This window comes from Oryctolagus cuniculus, chromosome 19, assembly GCF_964237555.1.
Source record: "Oryctolagus cuniculus chromosome 19, mOryCun1.1, whole genome shotgun sequence".
NCBI lineage: Eukaryota > Metazoa > Chordata > Mammalia > Lagomorpha > Leporidae > Oryctolagus > Oryctolagus cuniculus.
Genome location: NC_091450.1, coordinates 16,842,780 through 16,863,661, shown reverse-complemented (window position 1 = coordinate 16,863,661; position 20,882 = coordinate 16,842,780). Strand labels below are relative to the sequence as shown.

Below are 20,882 nucleotides of genomic sequence, written 5' to 3'. Positions count from 1 at the left end.
CCAGGACTAGGCTGGGTCTGAGCTGAGGATGGGAACTTAATCTAGGTCTCCTACATGGGTGCAGGAACCCAAATATTTGAGACATCACCATTGCCTCCTAGAGTCTTTTATTAACAGGAAGCTGAAGTCAGAAGCTGTAGCCAGGTATCAAGTCCAGGAACTCTGATAAGTGGTGTCCTAACCCAGGAATTGTTTCCTAGGCTAAACACCTACCTCACAGAGTTGTTTTTAAGGATTTAGCAAAAATAATACATGTAAATACTTACGTGATGTCTGAACACAAAGCACATGTGTACAATGGAACTTCACAAAGTTTGTGGGAAATGGAATTTAAAAATAAGTTTATTTTGGTGCAAAAATATTTGAAATCCATGATATGAGAGAGGTCTTCAAAAGGCTCATGGAAAACTCCTATTATGAAGAACCTATACATAGAATTCTATGTTTGTTTTTTTTTCAGCAAAGTGAACAATTCTGTTTTTCCACAAACATTTTGAAAAACCCTCATATTGGCTGTTATTAATATTTGTTATTAATATTTGTTCTGGAACTAGAGCTTTTTTATTGACCAGCTTTGATAATTTCACATCAGTGAAAAAAAATTTCAGGGGTCATTTTCATCTTACACTGAATGTAATAGCTTATACTACTACAGTAAAATAATCTTACGTATTTTTTCTCCCTAGATAATTTTGATGATCTGGAATATTCTTAATGACCTCATTGTGTATTTTTGCGACAACTTTAAGGCTGATTGTGGTGCAAGCCATCATCTTTCCGCCTTGTTTGGTGGCCCTTTGTATGCAATGGCCTTCCTGCTTCCTTGGTTCCCTTGGAAAGACTATCAAGAAGGTGACTGGCTTAGTGGAATTCATCTGATGGTATCATTATGTGCCTTTGAGAGCACACTTTCACGTATTCAGCAAGTCCAGCATAGACGGTTTGTAGAGACTTTCCCTAGACATGAAAGTAGGCTTCGTCTTATTAAAATTAGCCACATGGTATCACTAATAGGATCTACCAGTATCCTTTTCTGTGGCCTCATCTCTAATAACATAGAAAGTTTGTCCAATTTTCAGGCTGTTGCTGTTATCATTGCCTTTCTTGCTGCTGCCAGTGTTCACGCTGGCAAGAACCACATGAAACAGTTCGAATGGAATAGAAGCCTGGAGGAAAATGTCCTTTTGGGAAGTGAAGAGGATCATTCTAGGACCTCGGTCATCGTACTGAGACAGATCTTGTCCCAGAAGAACTTTTACCTTTTTCTGATCGTGAATTTCCTCCAAATCTTTCATTTAACCTTCCTGCACAACTTCATGATGATCTTTATGGATAATCTCATTCCCAGGGATATTCTTTCTTCCTCCGGAAGGAGCATCATGTATGGGGCAGGCTTTATTTGCCCACAGGTATGTGATTACTCCTTGTGTATTCTCCAATGGGGATCAAAGATTTGATTCCTAACAGGTGGAAGAAATTAGAACACCTGATTATTTCAGAAGTTTGAGCAAATTGCAGCCATTTATTAAGAGACCCAAAAGATTCACAGCCCCAGACATTATGCAAGGTTCAACAGAAACATAGTGGGAAAGAGAGAGACGAAAGGAAAAAAGTAAAGGGAGTCCAATGAGAACCTAGCAACGTGGTATTTTAAACAAAAATCTTTAGAATTTTATTCCTCTGAGCTTTCTCTTCCAAACCTCAGCAGAGCTTTGGAAGAAAATAAACAGTTCCTATAAGCATGTACTTTTTGCTTTATTAGGATATTTAAGATTTCTGTGACCGTTAACTTAGAAGAAGTTATTTGGTCAAGAATTCTTAGAGTCAGGTTCCAAAACTCTTGGCCAAAAGCCCAAGTCCTGGAATTCCAGAGTGGTATTAAAATTCCATGGTCATGACCATTATTGTAGAAGGCATGTCCTCCTTCAAAAAATATTCTGGTCTGATGTTTATTATAACATTTGGAAGACTGAAGATGAGGGTACTTCAAAAGTCCATGGAAAATGGAATTAAAAGGTACGTTTCTTTTTTGAAATCCATGCAGTTTTTTCACAATGTGCCTTTCCATGAACTTGTCCAAGACCTCTCATGTGCATGAATTCCAAAACATTTTTGGACTGAAACAAATTTATCATTTTCCATTTTCCGTGAACTTTCTGAAGTACCCTCATTTTAATCCCCTTAACCTAAATATAACATAGGAGTTAACCTAGCCTATCATATCGGTTTTTTTTTTCTATTTTCACAATGAAATAATAAGAAAAATCCTGTTGTCTATACTCTTAAGGGAATAAGGTATTCTTGACATATTTGTTTTTACTGTTTACTGACTTTCAAAAAATATATAAAGCATTTGGAATATAAATAGTTCTAAAATGTTTTAAGTGTTGACACAGTTTCTTGAGCAAAGTTAGGTAGGATAGAACTTGCCTTTTTGCTATTAAGTCCAGGTCTTCTGCTTCCAGTAGATGTCATAGTACTGACAATTCGCAGACAGGGAGTGCTTACCAAGTGTCACGGCCTATGCCAAGTGCAGAGTACACATCGCCTCACGTGATCCTCATAATCACCTGGAAGGAAGAACTTCTTTTCCTTACAGGAAAGAAAAGGGAGATGTGCAGGCGTCACCTGTTTTTTAGAACTGTGCTCTTTCGCGTTCTGTCTCTGAAATGTCTGTGTTGACATCATTTATTTGGCAGATACCAAATACGAGTTCATTTTCTGTTCATCAGTATGTTTTCAGGTGCTGTGTGTTCATGATGCTGTCCCCCCAGAATCCAATGCTTGTCAAGTTGTTTGCTCCTAGGTTCAGTGACCCAGATGGGAAGGTCTAGGAGTTTCTGTGTTTTTTGTTTACTCTCAGATTCTAGGCTCTATATTGTCTTCTCACTTTAAATCATGTACTTGTTCATGTTCATAATGTACTTTCTACTTCTATGGATTTGCCTAGTCTAGACTTTCATACAAATGGAATTATATATGATATTTTGTGGCTGACTTCTTTCGCTTAGCATGTTTTTAAGGCTCCTCCATGTTGTGGCATGGATGAGTACTTCATTCCTTTGTACGACTGGATAGTACTCTGCTGAATATGGATAGATCACATTTTGCATATGCATTCATCAGCTGATGGGCACTCGGGTTGTTTCCAGGTTTAGGTTATGAAGGACTAGTGCTGCCATGAACATTAATGTGTAAGTTTTTGCACAGACATATTTGCATTTTAGGGGGGTATATATGTGGAAGTGGAATAGCTATGTCCTATGGTAACTCTGTGTCACATTTTGAGATTCTGACAGTTTTTCCAATGAGGCTCTACTATTTTATATTTCTACCAGTAGTATACAAAGGTTCCAGTTTCTCCAGCAATGTTATCTGTCTTTCTTATTAAAACCACCCTAGTTTGTGTGCATGACATCTCATTGTGGTTTTGATTTCCATTTCCCTGATGGTTAATGATGTTGATATGCTATTGGCCATTTGTACATGCTCTTTGGAAGGATGTCTATACAGCTCATTTGCAAAATTTTTAATTAGACTTTTTTTGTTATTGAGTTATAATAGATCTTAATATATTTTTGGAGATCTAGAATCAGGTGTGTTATTTGTGAAAATTTTTTCCTATTCTGTTGAGTTGTCCTTTAATTTTTTTTTTTTTTTTATGAAATTGGCAGGTGTGAGTCCTTCTACTTCAAGACTGTTTAGGCTACTCTGTGTCCATTGCAAATCCAAATGAATTTTATAGCCAATTTGTCAATGTCTACAAAGAAGTCAGGTGATACATTGAATGCATTGAATCTGTATTTATTGCCGTCTTAATGATGTTAAGCCTTCTAATCCAGGAACATGGGATGTTTCTCCTCTAGTTGGATGTTTTAACATTTCTTCTAATAACTTTTAAAAAATATTTATTAGGTTGGCGCCGCGGCTCACTAGGCTAATCCTCTGCCTTGCAGTGCCGGCACACCGGGTTCTAGTCCCAGTCAGGGCACCGGATTCTGTCCCGGTTGCCCCTCTTCCAGGCCAGCTCTCTGCTGTGGCCAGGGAGTGCAGTGGAGGATGGCCCAAGTGCTTGGGACCTGCACCCCATGGGAGACCAGGAGAAGCACCTGGCTCCTGCCATTGGATCAGCGCGGTGCACGGGCCGCAGCGCGCTGGCCGCGGCGGCCATTGGAGGGTGAACCAATGGCAAAAAGGAAGACCTTTCTCTCTGTCTCTCTCTCTCTCTCTCACTGTCCACTCTGCCTGTCAAAAAAAAAAATTATTAATTTATTTGAAAGGCAAAGTTACAGAGAGGCAGAGGGAGAGAGAGAGAGAGAGAGGCCTTCCATCCACTGGTTTACTCCCCAAAAGGCCATGACGGCTGGAGTTAGGCCGATCCAAAGCCAAGAACCAGGAGCTTCTTCTGGGTCTCCCATGCACGTGCAGGGGCCCAAGGACTTGGGCCACATCTGCTGCTTTCCTAGGCCATCGCAGAGAGCTAGATTGGAAGTGAAGCAGCTGAGCCGAAGCCAGGAGCCAGGTGCTTCCTCCTGGTCTCCCATGCGGGTGCAGGGCCCAAGCACTTGGGCCATCCTCCACTGCACTCCCGGGCCACAGCAGAGAGCTGGACTGGAAGAGCAGCAACCAGCACAGAATCCGGCGCCCCAACCAGGACTAGAACCCAGAGTACCGGCGCCGCAGGTGGAGGAGTAGCCTAGTGAGCCGCAGTGCCGGCCAGCACCAACCCCTTTAATAACGTTTTGTAGTTTCCTCCTTCTTTTGTTAAATGTAGTCTCCAGCATTTAGATAGACATTTAATTAAGACCTAAGAGGCTTTTATGATTAAATTACATGACTTTTATTAAGTATATAGATTTGGTCATTGTTTTGGTGATTACTATAGTTTTTTTTTTTCATTGTTTTTAGTTTCTAACCATGTAGAGATCACCAAGTAGTTGAATTCTGATCAGTGAGGGGCTGTTATACTTACAAGTGCCATAACTTCATTTTTTATTTATTTTTAATATGGAATCATATTTATTTGTTGAAAAATCCCATACCCTACCAAATCACTTAAAATCAAAGCTACTACTAATTTCTTATTCTCTTTATATTTCACTTAATGAGGTTTTAACAACAAAATGACTCCTATAATTTTTGAAATACAGTGACGTCACCTATGAATCTTTTATATCCTTTTTAATATTGAGTTTTTAATTATTATGTAAATTTTTTTATTTTAAAAAAAGATTTATGTATTTGAAAAGCAGAGTTACAGAGAGGGAGAGACAGAGATAGTGAGAGGGAAAGAGATCTTCCATCTGCTGGTTCACTCCCCAAATGGCCACAATAGCCAGGGCTGACCCAGGCCAAAACCAGGAGCCAGGAATTTCATCTGGGTCTCCTAAACAGGTTTCAGGGGCGGGACCCAAGCACTTGGGCCATCTTTGGCTGCTTTCCCAGGCACATTAGCAGGGAGCTGCATTGGAAGTGGAGCAGCTAGGACTTGAACCTGCACTCATTTGGGATGTTGGCCTTGCAGGCCATGGCTTAACCCCACTGTGCCACACGCTGGCCCCTATTATAAGGACATTTTCACGTCACATATAAAACTACCTTAGGGACCAGCACTGTGGCACAGTAGGCTAAGCCTCCGTCTGCGGTGCTGGTATCCCATATGGGTGCCATTTCAAGTCCTCCTGGCTACTAGCTTCAGATTGGTGCAGCTCTAGCCAATCCTAAACTTTTTGACAGATTTTTTTTTAAGATTTATTTATTTACTTGTGAGGTAGAGTTACAGAGAGAGGGAGAGACAGAGAGAAAGGTCTTCCATCTGCTGGTTCACTCCCTAAATGGCCTCAACACATCTGAGCTGATCTGAAGCCAGGAGACAGGAGCTTCTTCTAGGTTTCCCACATGGGTGCAGGGGCCCAAGCACTTGGGACATCTTCTATTTCTTTCCCAGGCCATCAGCAGGGAGCTGGATCATAAGCGGTGCAGCTGGGACTTGAACTGGTGCCCATATGGGATGCAAGTGCTGCAGGCAGATGCTTAACCTATTATGCCATAGTGCTGGCCCCTGTTAACACATTCTTAAAAGGTCCTAAATTTTGGTGTAATTCAGATTTCAAATGAAGAATGTTCAATCTGTAAAGTCTAGGTAAATATTCCAAAATTCAATTAAATCTACCGTCTGAAACATTTCTGGTCCCAAGAATTTGGATAAGGGATAGTCAACTTGTGTAAAATGGAAACCCAAAGTTACTTTAAATTTATTCTTAATTTATAGAGAAATAACACTTGCAAAAGTTATTGTGGTTTAAAAAATGACAGCTTGCTGGAATCTGTTGGTTTTGTTCTGTGTTTGACTATATCACTTTAGCCAGTGGATATAGCGTTGAAGGGTAAACACTATTTTCATTTTCCGAAGCCAAATTCTCAGTGGCATTCTTTTTGGGGAGTTGACTAAATAAAAGAGAAAAGAATGAACAAGTTCTTTCTTTCTAAGAACTCTTAATAGATCTGCCACTCTTCCACATCCCACTGCTCTCAGAGAGGCCAAGTGATAATCGGGTTTGCATCTGGAGTCTGCCCAGGAGAAGTCTGGCTCCCCACTTACCAGCTGCGTGGCACTAGGTACATTTCTCTAACTCTGTGTGTCTCACTTTTTTCATTTGTTAAATCAGAATAAAAATAGCACCTACCTAATGGAATTATTATGAGGGTTAAATGAATTAAGACACAGAAAGTACTTGAAATGTTTCCTGGCACAAAATAGACGCTGTAGGTCTGTTAGCTCTTATTATTATGAGCAACCAGCAGATGGGGATTAGCCATCCGCTGCAAGCACAGCACTGCCTTCATGGCTCTGTTTTGATTTAAGCATCATTGGCATAGGTTTGCTATCACAATGTTGGGACACATTGTTCAGACTCCTACTCGGTAAACATGAATGAGAAGGCAAAACCCTCAGTTTGTAGAAGTCTTTCTTTTAGTAAAAGAAAAGGCAGTCTTCTTTTTTCTTTTCTGATTTTCATAAAACTACTCATCATTGGCTTCTGTCTTTCTAAATAGTGAACACAATCATAACCAACAGTGATTGAGTGCCCTGTATGTGGAGTGTGGTGGGAGCAGGACAAGGAAATGCCTCTTAGGGAAAGTAACTTAATTGTCTGTGAACATGTAGCTGGAAAAAGTTGCAAAGCTGGGATTCAACTTTCTTTCCGTATGTGGAAGTGTATTGCTTTATAATGTATTGCTTTATAAATTGGATTGCGGAGGTGTTTTAAGATTCATTGAAAGGCAGAGTGATAGAGTGAGAGAGAGCAAGCATGAGTGAGCACTCCCATCAGCTGGTTCACTCCCCCAAATGGCTGTAATGGTCAGGGCTGGCCAAGCCACAGCCAAGAGCCTAAAACTCCATCTGGGTCTCCCATGTGGGTGTCAGGGACCCAAGCACTTGGGCCATCTTCCTCTGCTTTCCCAGGTGCATTAGCAGGGACCTGGATCAGAAGTGGAGCAGCCAGGACTTGAACTGGCACTTCTATGGAATGCTGGCACCACAGGCAGCAGCTTTAGCCATAGTGCCACTGCTGCTGGGGTGTTTCAAATAGTTTCTCTTGCAGAACTCTGAGAAATGCCTTGGATCATATCAATCACTGCACCCTTGTTTTTAGTATCCAGAAAATGAGCTTTGTTCCTTGAAAGTACAAAAATCAGCCAAAAAGTCAGCTGAGGTAGGGGTGACTCTATTAAATACTATTTATATTTTACTCACATCATTCAAAATTGCCTTCTAAATGTAATGTACATATATTTGGCTAGTGAAAACTTTTCAGAGCTAAACAATGTGCTTTTTAAATTGCAAACAAAGAGTATCTTGTAATCTTGGTTAATGTGCACGTGTATGTTTAGCACTTTCCATCTAGAACAATGAATCTTTCTATTGGTAGCAAGAAATTTTTAAAAAATCTATATCTCCACATGAATCTATTAAAATTATGAAAATATATAAGGTTAGGATATATAGTTTGCAAAAATGTAGACAGAATTGTAAACTATTGCTTACCTCTGGAGCTTGATTTTAGAGTAAAAAGTACATTTTAGACTTAAATGACAGAAGAAGACTTGTGGAATTTCAATTTATTTATTCAACAAATATTTGTTCCATCTACTGTGTGCTAGGAAAATTTGGGGCTTTAACTCCAAGTTTTTTATTTTTTATTTTTATTTTTTTATTTTTTGACAGGCAGAGTGGACAGTGAGAGAGAGAGACAGAGAGAAAGGTCTTCCTTTGCCGTTGGTTCACCCTCCAATGACCGCCACAGCTGGAGTGCTGCGGCCAGTGCAGTGAAGCCAGGAGCCAGGCGCCTCTCCTGGTCTCCCATGCGGGTGCAGGGCCCAAGGACCTGGGCCATCCTCCACTGCACTCCCGGGCCACAGCAGAGAGCTGGCCTGGAAGAGGGGCAACCGGGACAGAATCCAGTGCCCCGACCGGGACTAGAACCCAGTGTGCTGGCGCCGCAAGGCGGAGGATTAGTCTATTGAGCCGCGGCGCCGGCAACTCCAAGTTTTAAAATTTGGATTTCTTTCAAATTTGACTTCCAAAAAGCAATGTTGTTTTCTTTTTTATTTATGTATTTATTTTTATTTTTTTAATTTTTTTTGACAGGCAGAGTGGACAGTGAGAGAGAGAGACAGAGAGAAAGGTCTTCCTTTGCTGTTGGTTCACCCTCCAATGGCCGCCGCTGCTGGTGTGCCGGTGCCGCAAAGCGGAGGATTAGCCTAGTGAGCCACGGCGCCGGCCCTATGTATTTATTTTTAAAAGATTTTATTTATTTATTTGAGAGAGAGAGTTACAGACAGAGAAAGGTCTTCCATCCACTGGTTCACTCCCCAAATGGCTGCAACAGCTGGAGCTGATCTGATCTGAGGCCAGGAGACAGAAGTGTCTTCTGGGTATCTCATGTCTGGGTCTCTCTCTCTGGGCCCCATTGGTTCAGGGGCCCAAGCACTTGGGCCATCCTCTACTGTTCTCCTAGGCCATCAGCAGAGTGCTGGATCAGAAGAGAAGCATCCGGGAAATGAACTGACGCCCATATGGGATGCTGCAGTTAGAGGACTAGCCTACTATGCCACAGCACCAGCCCCAATATTCTTTCTAAATAATGAAATTCTTATAATATGGTCAGTTTTACTAAAATCTCTTTCATATTAGTGTGAAGAAGAAATAATTAGGAAATGATTGTCAGATTTGTTCATTGGTTTTATAGGAAATAATGGTGTTTGTTATCTTCTACTATTAGTATCAATTGTTTGATACATATGGGAAATGGCATCTCTAACCAAGATGGGGTATGTGTTTCAACTGATGCTATAATTCAGGAGCAAATTTGTTTAGTACTGAGAATGTTTGTTTTGTCATCAGTGCGAGTAAATAGACATCACGTGTTTGTTCCTTCTTAACTAACCTGTCAATCATTTCCATTTCAGTGCCTGGTACTTATGGGTCATTCCTGGCTGAAGACATTTGGTTACTATAAGATCATCCTCATTTCTTTCTACCTAGAAGGAACAGCTTCCATTGTCATGTTACTTCTGGGACAGGAATACTATTACTGCTTGGCTCTTTACCTCACTTTTATCATGTAAGTAAAGGTCAATTTTCATCTCCAAATTATACTAGGTCTTGCCATTCACCTTTTCAGCCGGTAAAACGCCTCTCATCTGAACTGAGTCTGATGCTCCTTTCCAGGTAAGGTCATTGCTCCTCTCTGCCCGACTGTCTGCATGTGAACCACGTGCAGTCCTAGGGAATTCATACCCTTCATTTTGTAGTGAAGCTAATTTTTTCTTTTATTTGAAAGTCAGAGAGAGCTCCCATCTGCTAGTTTACTTCCCAAAAGGGCTGGGAACTTAATCCAGTTCTCTCATGTGTAACAGAGACCCAATTACTTGAGCCATCACTGCTGCCTCTCAGAACGCATTAGCAGGAAGCTGGAATTGGCGGTGAATCAGGTCTCAAACCCAGGCACTCCTGGGATGGGGATTGACTGCTAGGCCAAATGCCTGGCACAAGTTGTTCTTAAACCTATTCAGATGTGATATTTAGTCAATGCTGCTGCCAGGTGTAAAAGAGGCTGAGCTTCTGTTTCTCTTTTGATTCTTCCTCCCATTTCTGTAACCTCTCCTCCCCCGTGATCCCACCCTGGCAACACGTCCAAACCAAGGGTCTTTCCCCATGGGGGATCTGCTCTTTTGAGTTTGTTGCCCATTTTAATGGCTCTGCCCTCTATCTGGTTGCACAGGTTAGGGAGTGAGAAATTCTTTGCCTTCTCTCCACACCTATAGCCAACACACCACCAATTGGTAGCAGTTTCATCTCCCAGATAGGCCCTGACCCCAACCCTTGACTGTTTTCGTGGCCACTCCTCTGCCCAGGTCCTCATCATCTCTTGCCTGCTAAGCAGCTTCCTCTATAGTCCCTGTGTCTTGGGTCTCCAGTCCCTCTGTCTCCTCCCATCTTCCTTTTAGAGGCACTTGCCATTCCTTTGACAATTTTAAGTGGTTTCTTACAGCCCTCCAGTTATATGCAAATGATGATGTGTGATGTTCTTTGTTACATAGACTCTTTAAACCTCTTCATCCCCACTTCCTGTTAGTCCTCCACTTACACCATACCCTCTGCTGTATGAAACACTTTGCACTTCCTGGTTCAGTTTCCTGTAGCTGCACAGCTCTTCCCCCCTGCCTCCCTGGTTCCCCCATGTTCCTTTAGGCTGCAGCCCAGGTGTATGCTTCTCTAGGAAGTTTTCCTTGGTTCCCTCTCTGGACCAGGTGCCTTTCTATACGACCCTAACGTCCTATGGTTGTCTCTGCTGTGTGCTTGTTCCTCTGCCTATGACGGTCTGTGACCACCGCCAGATTGAGTTTAGGAACAGGAGCTAGTCTGTATTCACTTTGGCCCAATACTACTGCAGTTTTTGCAAATAGTTGGTCCTCAGAAAACACGCTTCAAGTACATGAACTAATAAATGCTAGTCCAGAGGCAGGCATTTGGCCTCGTGGGTTGGATGCCTGCATCTCACGTTGGAATACCAGGGTTCAGCGCTTCCTCTGGCTCCTGACTCCAGCTTCCTGCTCTTGCAGACTTGGGGAGGCAGCAGGTGGTGGCTCAAGTAATTGGGTTCCTGTTACCCATGTTAGGAGACATGGATTGAGTTCTTGACTCATGGCTCCACCTTGGTCTCCCCCTCGCTGTATTGACATTGAGAGAATAAATCAGGGAATGAGAGTTCTGTCTCTCACTGTTTCTGCTTCTCAAATAAATCAGTTTTTTTTTTTTTTTTTTTTTTTTTTAAGTTAAGGGCTGGTGCTGTGGTGCAGCCTGTTAAGCCCACCGCCTGCAGCACAGGCATCCCATATGGATGCCAGTTTGAAGTCTGGCTGCTCCACTTCTGATCCAGCTCTCTACTACTGTGCCTGGAAAAGCAGCAGAGGATGGCCCAAGTCCTTGGTCCCTGCACCCGCATAGGAAACCCAAAAGAAGCTCCTGGCTCCTGGCTCCAGACTGTCTCAGCCCTGGTCATTGCAGCTGTTTGAGGAATGAACCAGCAGATGGAAGATCTCTGTCTCTGTCTCTCTCTCTGTATCTCTGCCTTTCAAATAAATAAATTTTTTAGAAAAGTGAATTATAGATCCATAGATATATATTTGGAGGATAGAAGTACATAGCTAACATAGCGTTTTTAAAAAAAGATTTGTTTATTTGAAAGCAGAGTTACAGGGATAGCGGGGGGGTGGGGGGTGTAGAGAGAGAGAGAGAGAAAGAGAGAGAGAGAGAGAGAGAAAGCTGCTCTATACACTGATTCATTCCTGACCACAGTGGCTGGAGCTGGACCAGGCTGAAGTTGGGCCAGGCTGAAACCAGGGGCCAGGAGCTCCATCCAGGTCTCCCACTTGTGTGGCAGGAGCCCAGGCACCTGGGCCATCTTCTGCTACTTTCCCAGACTTATTAGCAGGAAACTGAATCTCAGGTAGAACAGCTAGGACTTGAGCCAGCCTCATGTGGGATGTTTTACTTGTTGTGCTATAATGCAGGCCCCTCTACTTTTCATTTTTCTTACTTACAAACCAGATGTCAATTTTTGTTTGCTGTTTTTTTTCTTAGCAAAATCTATGCCTCCTAATTGTAGAATTTTCATCTGTATAGAATTTTAACTTTTTTCCTAGGGTGATTGTGCAAGCTTCTTATTGCTTATTTAACCTGCCACTAGCTGACATGATTGATGCAGCGTTACTGAAGTTCAATAGGCTGTAAGTATATTTATTCAAATATTAGCCACAAAAATGTCACATGTGGGTAAGAGTATTAGAGTCTCTGTATCTCAATTTTATTGCCACTACCAATCACATATTTAAGAGATGATTGTAAGAGGCATCATTGGGAATTAGGGAGCAGGATAAAATAGGGTATTCTTATTTGTTTGCTCTAGGCAATTTTACTAACTTCTGAAAGGACAGCATATGTTTTATCCCTCAGTTTCACACAGTCAGTGCTACAATAGGGTCAAATCTCAGAACTCCACTCCCCCCAAAAAAACTGAGTTAGCTTCATGTTCTACATATTGCAATATGCACTGGATGATAAAACACAATGACCTTTTCGCTGTGATATTGCGAGAGTTAATGTAAAAAATCAAGTGGTTAGCATTGTAGTGTAGCAGGTAAAACTGCCCCTATGATACCAGCATCCTATATGGGTTCAAGTCCTGGCTGCTCCACTTCCAATCCAGCTCCCTGCTAATTCTCCTGTGAAAGCAGTGGATGATGGCCCAAATCTCTGGGGCCTTGAACCCATGTGGGAGACCTAGATTAATTTCTTGGCTCTTGGTTTCAGCCTGGCCCAGCCCTGGCTGTTGCAGCCATGTGGGCAGTGAATCAGCAGATGGAAGATTCATATTCTCTCTTGCTCGCTCTCCCTCCCTTCCTCCCTTCCTCTCTCCCTCTCTAACTCTGACTTTCAAATAAATAAATAATTTTTTGTTTTAAAAAGAAGATTCTGGAGCCAGTGCCGTGGATCACTTGGTTAATCCTCTGCCTGCAGCACCGGCATTCCATATGGGCACCAGGTTCTAGTCCCGGTTGCTCCTCTTCCAGTCCAGCTCTCTGTTGTGGCCCGGAAGGGCAGTAGAGGATGGCCTAAGTGCTTTGGCCCTGCACCCGCATGGGGAACCAGGAAGAAGCACCTGGCTCTTGGCTTCGGATCGGCATAGTTCTGGCCGTAGTGGCCATTTGGGGGGTGAACCAATGGAAGGAAGACCTTTCTCTCTGTCTCTCTCTTTCACTAACTCTACCTGTCAAATAAATTTTAAAAAATGAAGGTTCTAATGGTAAAGTTAAACACTTGCCATGGGACTCCAAATCCCATTAAGTTGGCAGGTACCAATGGCATCTTACTAGTTAAAGTGATCAGTTTAAGTTCATAACTGACCATAAAGATAGGATTAAGTGTCAAAGGAATCACATAAATAAGGCCAAGTGTTTGCTAATAATAATAGATAGAATTAAAAGGGAGAGAATGATCCAACATGGGAAGCAGGCCACACAATAGACTCAGAATGACAGATGCCCTAAATAGTACTCTGGCCTCAGAATCAACCCTAAAAGGCATTCGGATCTGGCTAAAAAGCCCATGAGAGCATTTCAGGCATGGAAAGCCAAGACACTGTGGCAAAAAATGACCTACATGAAAGATCTCTGTGAGTGAGATTCTAGTGGAAAGAAGGGGCCATTGAAGAAGGAGGTACCTTTCTCTGAAGGGAGGAGAGAACTTCCACTTCGACTATGGCCTTGTCTAAATAATTTCGGAATTTGTGGACTCAAGAGACTTCCATAGCCTTGGCAGCTCATGACAAGAGCCTTGGGTGATCACTGACATCATAAATAAGAGTGTCAGTTGTTAAATCAACAACAGGAGTCACTGTGCACTTGCTCCCCATGTAGGACTTCTCTTCTTAATGTGTTGTACTTTTAAGAATTAATGGTAAAACCAGTCCTCAAACAGTACTTTATATTTTGTGTGTCTGTGTGCATACAAACTGTTGAAATTATTACTTAGTATAGAGTTGATCTTCTGTATATAAAGATAATTGAAAATGAATCTTAATGAAGAATGGGATGGGAGAGGGAGTAGGAGGTGGGATGGTTTTAGGGTGGGAGGGTAGGTATGGGTAGAAGAACCACTATAATCCAAAAGTTGTACTTATGAAATTTATATTTATTAAATAAAAGCTTCCTATAAAAATGAAGATTCATCTTATTATTTCTTACTTGAAAATGTGTAAGCTGATGGTAAGAGGTTTTGTTCTTTGGTTTGGCTGTAAGCATTTTAGGTTAAATGTAAAATTTTCTTGATTGGCAAATATTTTTTAGATTTATGAGAGAGAGAGAGAGAGAGAGAGAGAGCGAGCCTGTCCATCCATTGGTTCATTCCCAAAATGGCCACAACAACCCAGGGCAGGGCCAAGCTGAAGCCAGGAGCCAGGAGCTTCTTCCAGGTTTCCCATGTGGGTGCAGGAACCCAAGGACTTAGGCCATTTTCTACTGCTTTCCCAGGCACATTAGCAGGGATCTGGATCAGAAGTAACAGCTGGGACCCGAACTTGTGCCTATATGAGATATCAGCATTGTAGCCTATGGCTTAACCCACTGTGCCACAGCCCCGGCCCCTGGCAAATATTTTTAGATATGAGCCCTATTCTATAGATTAGAGAGGAATGTCTTATTTTATGACACAGACAAAATCTCTATTAGCTCTGTAGAAACATATTGCACAGCGTTGTTTTTTTTTTTTTCAAAGAAATATTTATTTGAAAGCCAGAGTGACAGAGAGAAAGGAAGACACACACACACACACACACACACAGCGGGAGAGAAAGAGAGATATCTTCCGTCTGCTGATTCACTTTCCAAATGCCAGCAACATCCAGGGTTAGGTCAGGCTGAAGCCAGGAGCTGGGAATTCAATCTGGGTCTCCCACATAGGTGGCAGGGACCCTAGTACTTGGGCCATCACTGCTGCCTTCCAAGTACATTAGCAGGGGCTGGATCAGAAGCACAGGCAGGACTCAAACCCAGGCACTCTGATATGGGATAAAGTCTAAAGGGGTGGCTTGAACTACTGTGCCTACTGGCCCACATCCCCTCCTTTTTTTTTTTAAGATTTATTTGTTTAAAAGGCAGAGTGACAGAGAGAAGGAGGAAGATATAAATATATATATATATATATATATATCTTTATATCTCTATCTATCTATCTATCGAAATCTTCCATCTTCCATGTTCACTTCCCAAATGGTCTAAGTGGTTGGGGCTAGGCCAGGCTGAAGCCAGGAGTCATCAGAGCTGGATCAGAAGTGGAGCAGCTGGGACTCAAACTGGCACTCTGAGATGGGATGCTGGCTTTGCAAGAGTTGACTTAACCTGCGCCACTTCAATGCCACCCCATTCCCCCGCCCCGCCCTTTTTTATAATGTGACTGAGGAAAGCTCTGCCAGCTGCTTGATGTCCTCTGTATCATTTCTTTCCTGTTTTAGGGTTTTGTGGCTGGGTCATATTGGGAGTGATGAGCAAAATAGTGGGCTCCTTGTGGCTCATGAACATGTCTTCCCTTTTGTGTCTCTTGTGCCCAAAGAAGTGACTGGCTCAAAACAGGTTGTTTTTCTTTTTCATTTGTTTGTTTTGAATGAATAAAGTTACCAAGAAGTAGCTTCAGTGAACATCTTATCTCTCTCAAATTGTTTTTGAACAAGATGGGTTTCAAATAAATACAATATCTCAAACAGTTGGAAACTGACATTTGCCAAATGCCAATGTGTATGGGCACCACATGGTTATTTGCTCATTCAAGCCCCACAGCAGCCTTGGGTGGTAGACATTATTGCCTTAACAAGTGTTTATTCACTGTCTTCTGGGTGTCAGGCAAAGTGGGGAAAGCTGGGGGAGCAAGACAGCAGGACTCCTAACGCACTCTGCAGGTACCTGACCGCTCTCTGTCCCTCTAACTCACACTCAGGCACTCAGTACACTGAATGTTCGTGGCTGAACGGCTGAGGTCTGCATCGAGGATGTTGGTGCCTCCCCCCAACCCATTCAATTGTGTCCTTCCCATGGGTCAGTGTTTTTTAGGTTTCAAATTTGTTAATGTCAGATGTACTTGTTTTTTATAATCATGGGATTTGATTACCTTTATCTTTTATAAAATTAGGAAATGTAAGTGTGAAATGAGGGTTATGTCTATGAAAACTAAGTTGAATGATTTAGACTTGATAAAGAAAAGTTGCTTAAAAAGTTACTTCAGGGCTGGCGCCGCGGCTCACTAGGCTAATCTTCCGCCTTGCGGTGCTGGCACACCAGGGTCTAGTCCCGGTCGGGGTGCCGGATTCTGTCCCGGTTGCCCTCTTCCAGGCCAGCTCTCTGCTGTGGCCAGGGAGTGCAGTGGAGGATGGCCCAAGTCCTTGGGCTCTGCACCCCATGGGAGACCAGGATAAGTACCTGGCTCCTGCCATTGGATCAGCGCGGTGCACTGGCAGCAGCGCACCGGCCGCGGCGGCCACTGGAGGGTGAACCAACGGCAAAGGAAGACCTTTCTCTCTGTCTCTCTCTCTCACTGTCCACTCTGCCTGTCAAAAAAAAAAAAAAAAAAAAAAAAAAAGTTACTTCAGGGGCCAGTGCTATGGCATAGCAGGTACAGCTGCTGCCTACAGTGCCAGCATCCCATATGGGCACCGGTTTGAGTCCCAGCTATTCCTCTTCCAATCCAGCTCTCTGCTATAGCCTGGGAAAGCAGTAGAAGATGGCCCAAGTCCTTGGGCCTCTGCACCTGTGTGGAGTCCCAAAAGAAGCTCCTGGCTCCTGGCTTTGGATCAGCCCAGCTTCAGCCATTACAGCCATTTGGGGAGTGAACCAGCAGATGGAAGACCTCTCTTTCTCTTTCTGCCTCTGCCTCTCTGTAACTCTGCTTTTCAAATAAATAAATAAATCTTTAAAAAAATAAAAAGTTACTTCAAACTTGTAAGAATTGTAAATGTTTTGGTTAAAATCATAAATTCTAAAGGTATTCTTTACTCAGATTGCTTTTTATTTATTTATTTATTTATTTATTTTTAAGATTTATTTTCATTTATTTGAAAGGCAAGAGGGGCTGGCACTGTGGTGCAGCAGGTTAAAGCCATGCCCTGCAGTACAGCCCAGCATCCCATATGGGTACCAGTTTGAGTCCCAGCTGCTCCACTTTCGATCTAGTTCCCTCTAATGTGCCTGGGAAAGCAGTGGAGGATGGCCCAAGTCCTTGGGCCCCTGCATCCACGTGGGAGACCCAGAAGAAGCTCCTGACTCCTGGCTTTGGAATGGCTCAGCTCTGGCTTTTGCAGCCAACTGGGGAGTGAGCCAGTGAATGGAAGACCTCCCTCTTCTATCTGCTGGTTCACTCCCCAAATTGCCACAATGGCTGGAGCTGGACCAGTCCAAAACCAGGAGCCAGGAGCTTCATCCATGTCTCCCATGAGGATGCAGGGGCCTAAGGACGTGGGCCATCTTCCACTGTTTTCTCGGGTGCGTTAGCAGAGAGCTGGATTGGAAGTGGAGCGGCCAGGACTTGAACAGACACCCATTTGGGATGCTCGCATTGCAGGCAGCAGCTTAACCTATTGCACCACAATGCTGCCCCCACTCAGATTGCTTTTTAAACTTCAGGTTCTCTCTAAAACTGAACATAGAAATTATAGACTGTATAATAAGGATACTATTTACACAAGAGAGATGGCATAGCACTTTTCATTGGTTGACCCATATTCAAAGGAAAAGCCCTGAGAAAAGATTGATGAATGAATATTGTTAAATTAAAATAGAATAATGTCTCTTCATTTAAAATATTATTATTATTATTATTATTATTATTATTGGCTTTAGGTAACTGCCTTGATCATATGAAAATGACAGGTTTTCTACTGCAGTGAGCAAAAACAGATGAAGTCTCTGCCCTCATGACACTTAAGAGTCTAGCGGGGGAGACAGACAGCAATCACATTATCTTACAGTCATCATTATCCCCAATTGCAGTAAACAAAGACCTGTCAGGGATTAACTTTGCCTAGGTAATGTAACCAGCAGAATGAAATTCACACTCTTTTTTTTTTTTTTTAGAAGATTTATTTCTCTGAAAAGCAGAGATACAGAGAGAGAGAGAAAGGGAGAGACAGAGAGGTCATCCATCCACTGGTTCACTCCCCAAATGGCTGCAAAGGCTGGGGCTGGGGCTAAGAGCTTCTTCTGGGTCTCCCACGTGGGTGCAGGGGCCCAAGCACTTGGGCTGTTCTCCACTGCTTTCCCAGGTGCATTAGCAGGGAGCTAATTCAGAAGTGGAACAGCAGGGACTTGAACCTGCTATACAACAACACCAGCCCAAAATTCACATTCTTATCATCAAATCCAATTCCTCTAATTCTCTGACCTCATCTTTCCTTTCTTTTCTCTTTTTCCATTTCCTTTTTATCTTCCTAGTTGCAAAGTTTCCATCTTTAATTGACTACAAGATCTCATTTATTAATAAGCCATATATTGGGGCCAGTGCCATGGCACACTAGGTTAATCCTCCGCCTGTGGCGCTGGCATCTCATATGGGTGCACGTTCTAGTCCCGGTTGCTCCTCTTCCAGTCCAGCTCTCTGCTGTGGCCTGGGAAAGCAGTAGAAGATGGCCCAAGTCCTTGGGCCCCTGCACCCACATGGGAGACTGGGAAGAAGCACCTGGCTCCTGGCTTTGGATCAGCGCAGCTCCGGCCACTGCAGCCATTTGGGGAATGAACCATTGGATGGAAGACCTCTCTCTCCCTCTCTCACTGTCTGTAACTCTACCTGTCAAGTAAATAAATAAAATATTTTAAAAAAGTTATATATCAAAAATACATTTTATTCATTTTATATGACATGATTATTTAGAAAAAATTCTACGGCAGGGTTCTTACTAGGAATACATTCAAGTAACCCTGAATGAAATTCAGGCAGAAGGACTTGGGCATGAATCCCAGTTTGCCTCTTATTACTAGTCATGTGACCATGGACGAGCTCATCTGTTCTTCCATCTCTAAAGTAGGGGTGGTGACATCTCCTTCATGGGATTGTTGTGAGGCTGAAATGAAACAGTCTGGGTTGTACATTTAATACAGTCTAGGGCACACAAAGCTCTCACTTAGTGGGCATTTAGGAGACAGGCTATGTCTTCATTTAACAGTCAGGTTCTATATCCCCTTACAACAAAGGGGTTAATGTTTTATAATGACTATACTCTTTGGGCCCAGCACTGTGGCATAGTAGGTTAAGCCTCTGCCTGTGGCACTGGCATCCCTTATTGGGCTCTAGTTCATGTCCTGGCTACACCTCTTCCAGTCCAGCTCTCTACTTATGGCCTGGGGAAGCAGTGGAAGATGGCCCAAGTGCTTGGGCCCTGGCACTTGGAAGAAGCTCCTGGCTTCAGATTGGCCCAACCCCAGCTGTTGCAGCCATTTGGGGAGTGAGCCATCAGATGGAAGACCTCTCTTTCTGTGTTTTTCCCTCTCTCTGTCTGTAACTCTGCCTTTCAATAAATAACTAAATCCTGAAGAAAAGAAATTACTATACTCTTTTTTTTTTTGACAAGTAGAGTTATAAACAGTGAGAGGGAGAGACAGAGAGAAAGGTCTTCCTTCTGTTAGTTCACTCCCCAAATGGCCGCCACAGCCGGTGCTGTGCCGATCCGAAGCCAGGAGCCAGGTGCTTCCTCCTGGTCTCCCATGCGGATACAGGGGCCCAAGCACTTGGGCCATCCTCCACTGCCCTCCCGGGCCATAGCAGAGAGCTGGACTGGAAGAGGAGCAACCGGGTCTAGAACCTGGCGTCCATATGGCATGGGATGCTGGCGCCGCAGGCGGAGGGCTGGCCCCGACTATATGCTTTCTAATACTGCCTTTTCAGGGTCAAGGAGGACTTCATAGATGAAGAGGTCCTTAATACACATACACTGTATGTTTATGTACTATACACATACATACATTCATACATATACACATGTGTAATTGTATGTGATGCAGACTCATCCTGTTTTTGTCTGTTCTAGGCCACTCTTTTCCTCCATGGTTTTTGGCATCAATGCTTTGCTCACAAAACCTGCCCAGTCTTTAGCTCCCATGGTGATACTCTCTAGACTCACTCAGTTTGGATATAGAAGCCCAAACAGCAGGTATAGTAAAAACAAACAAAAACCTTTGAAATAATGTAAAGGAAGTGTAAAAGCAAACTCAGCTTTTTACATTAGCTGCTAAGCAATGATCCTGGACTTTGGATATTGTTACTTATTAACTCGTATATCTTGGGTAGGCTGTAATAAAAAGTATTAAGGTGAAAGGGGATTTACAAGGAATATCTCTAAGTAGCATTTATTATTTAAATGATATATTCTATATATTTTGATATGTTCATAGTAACCTACATATTGATTGTTTTCTTGCATTCATCCCTTTTTTCACTGTTTTTGGGGGATTTCTATATTATGGCAGGGACAAAGGTACTGGGAATAGAAGGTGAATGAAAACCTGGGGGGCCTCACAGATTACAACAAACGATACCACGAGCCCCATCAGGAGCACACGCACACTGGGGGCAGTGATAAGAGGGACCCTCAGTCTGCCCAGGGCTGGGGAGCGCCTCACAGAAGAGAGGGTTCTTGGGTTGAGTTTTGGAGGCTGAGTTGGATCTCCCCACCTGAACACAGAGGAATGTCGTGGCAGTCATGGAAAATAGCCTGGCACATATCCAGAAGCATAAGTGAACCCTTGGAAAGCTGCTCGCTTGTTCATCTGAGAAACAT

General features: G+C 43.0%; 1 protein-coding gene and 1 long non-coding RNA gene across 14 annotated transcripts in view; one reads left to right on the top strand and one right to left on the bottom strand.

Moving 5' to 3' along the window:
* Positions 1-20,882, bottom strand: part of LOC138847038 (uncharacterized) — a 54,327-nt gene that overhangs the window by 867 nt on the left and 32,578 nt on the right. The window contains exons 3-4 of one of the 2 annotated variants that reach the window (XR_011384656.1): positions 2,431-2,570; positions 1,260-1,460 (exon numbers count right to left, since the gene is read on the bottom strand). This is a non-coding gene — a long non-coding RNA (uncharacterized lncRNA). Of the gene's footprint in view, positions 1-324; positions 1,461-2,430; positions 2,571-20,882 lie in introns of those variants that run through there. The other variant, XR_011384655.1, reaches the window with a different exon arrangement.
* LOC108176787 (transmembrane protein 180) overlaps positions 1-20,882 on the top strand; it is a 53,517-nt gene that overhangs the window by 10,128 nt on the left and 22,507 nt on the right. For 8 of the 12 annotated variants that reach the window (XM_051847901.2, XM_070064587.1, XM_070064591.1 and 5 more), the window contains 4 exons: positions 687-1,409; positions 9,475-9,629; positions 12,214-12,297; positions 20,133-20,255. In XM_051847901.2, the coding sequence (XP_051703861.1) occupies positions 687-1,409; positions 9,475-9,629; positions 12,214-12,297; positions 20,133-20,255 (1,085 nt within the window). The remainder of the gene's footprint in view (positions 1-686; positions 1,410-9,474; positions 9,630-12,213; positions 12,298-20,132; positions 20,256-20,882) is intronic. The other 4 variants (XM_070064593.1, XM_017342522.3, XM_051847902.2 and 1 more) reach the window with 3 other exon arrangements.